The sequence below is a fragment of the Mizuhopecten yessoensis genome, unplaced genomic scaffold (genome assembly GCF_002113885.1).
Source record: "Mizuhopecten yessoensis strain PY_sf001 unplaced genomic scaffold, ASM211388v2 hete_36136296, whole genome shotgun sequence".
NCBI classification, from domain to species: domain Eukaryota; kingdom Metazoa; phylum Mollusca; class Bivalvia; order Pectinida; family Pectinidae; genus Mizuhopecten; species Mizuhopecten yessoensis.
The window spans coordinates 1-2,053 of record NW_018484577.1 but is presented as its reverse complement, the minus strand read 5'-3'; the positions used below and the strand labels follow the sequence as shown (position 1 = coordinate 2,053).

Below are 2,053 nucleotides of genomic sequence, written 5' to 3'. Positions count from 1 at the left end.
AATTTCTCCTTGTAACATTAAAACTAACTCAAAATAAAAATCAATGCTTTCTAAAATGTCTTATAAAATAGTAGACACACACTGATATGTAACAGTTCAATACTTCAGATTCCGTAAATACTGCAAACTGATACTCAAGTATTTTCATAACACGTATATATAAATCATTTCGTTGTTTTAATAAAATCTGGTTTACAAAATATTTGTTCACTTGTATGTAAAATAACATGATTTACAATATCATCAATACCGATGTTAAAGACATCATATGAATGCATTGACTGGAATGGAGATTTAGACAGTTTCTACACATTGTTTGTACAGTTTAACCTCGTTATTCACTCACTTGTAGGAATCAATGTACATCAACCCAACAACAATATATATATAGCTCTTACAGGTATATCACATGACATTAGCAATAAACTAATTTATTTTTAGAAAAATAGACATAATTGATTCGCTTGCCTTCCATTTTTAGCACTACGGTAGGTATTTCCTCCTCATCTTTTGCATAGCCTTCTCTAGGATTAAATCTGATTTGTCTTTCAGACAGAAAAGTTCAATAGATTTTCTGTTTTTATTTCACAAAGAAAAAAATAGAAAATCAGAAAAATAGAAAATCTTGAAGCTAGTTGGTAGAAACCTCATATTGGTTTCACTTATGATGCATGGCCCAACTTTAAGGTCACTGTGAATTGTTCATTTACAAATTCAGCATCTTAATCAAATTAATCATTTTACCTTTGTTTTTTCCCTTTCTATCTAGATGGAACAGAAACAGACTGCAACAACATTACACCAAATCAAACTTCTAGTTATAATTACATCATATGTAAACTTTGAATAGACACAGAATTATGCACTCATAGTCCCCAAGGGGACAGAACTCTTCTGTAGCCTCCCCGCGTCATAGCTGTAGACTTCTGATTCCTTAGGGGTGAAGGTCACTTGGTGGGTAGTGCTGTGTTTCTGGGGGCCACTGAGTGGGGGCAAAATGTTGGACTTTCTCAACTGGAAATGAAAACATGTGAAATACAATTCATGTTAGCAATTAATGGAAACTTTTCTTGGAAAACACTATAATTCTTAAACAGCCTTGTTTTAAAACTACTGGTCCATGCTGATTGGCTCTATGTCAGTAATATTTACATCATTGCTCAGAGAAGACAGATTGATATTTAGGTAAAATTCTAGCTCTACTTACATTATTGATAGCCACTGGGTTGGGTACAGTCTTCCCTCGGTGTGGGTTCTTGTAATCTGTCCATGAGGATGTGTGCTTAGCTTCACTCTCTACAGAAAATTTAAAATATGATAACCGACAATTCTTTGCTTTTTGCAGAGGTTGATAAAGGGACATAGCAGTCATCAATAAAATGAGAATGTCCAGAATGACAATTACTCCAGATAAGGCTAATGCAACAGAAAAGGAAATTCATAGGAAGAAAATACTCTGTTCATTAGAATGAAAACATTATGAAATAATATTTGTTGAGACCATTGAAACCTGAATTAAAGTACAGTAACATTGTGTACTTGTATTTAATCAACTCAAAGTGAGAAACAAATGATAGTAACTGCACGTGTTAGTTGAGATACCAGTTTGTAATAGGATGGATAATACTGTAAACCCAAACCAACTTTAAGGACATGAGAACATTCTGTAAGTGTAATATGGTATATTCAGAAGAGGCCAGACTGAAGGATATGTCTACTCACTTTCATAGTAGTTCAAGGGGATGTCGCTATCCTTGTAGAACTTGGCTCGGTTATAGGTGTAGGGCACGGTGACTGGATGGAAGTTGTCATCTGTTGTGGTATCGTAGAATGTTTTTGACATGCTCGGTTCTCCGAACCACACATTACTTTTAGTCCTTAGATTAGCTCCAGATATGATGCTGTTGTGTAAACCAGAGGGTGGCTGGGAAAAACAAATACCAAAATATTTAACACATAAACATGAGAAATACTTGTAAATAACAAATGGAGAGTGTATTTTCATGTTCTGTCTGTTATTATAAGTTAATTAAGTATTAAAGTTATACCAAAC

General features: G+C 33.9%; 1 protein-coding gene across 1 annotated transcript; it reads right to left on the bottom strand.

Moving 5' to 3' along the window:
• Nucleotides 1-755: 755 nt before the first annotated feature.
• LOC110444517 lies at nucleotides 756-1,918 on the bottom strand. The gene is made up of 3 exons (XM_021488887.1): nucleotides 1,723-1,918; nucleotides 1,208-1,296; nucleotides 756-1,014 (listed from the first exon to the last, which is right to left on the bottom strand). Exons 1-3 carry the CDS (start codon nucleotides 1,841-1,843, stop codon nucleotides 859-861), a joined length of 366 nt encoding a protein of 121 aa, XP_021344562.1. The 5' UTR covers nucleotides 1,844-1,918; the 3' UTR covers nucleotides 756-858.
• Nucleotides 1,919-2,053: the final 135 nt, after the last annotated feature.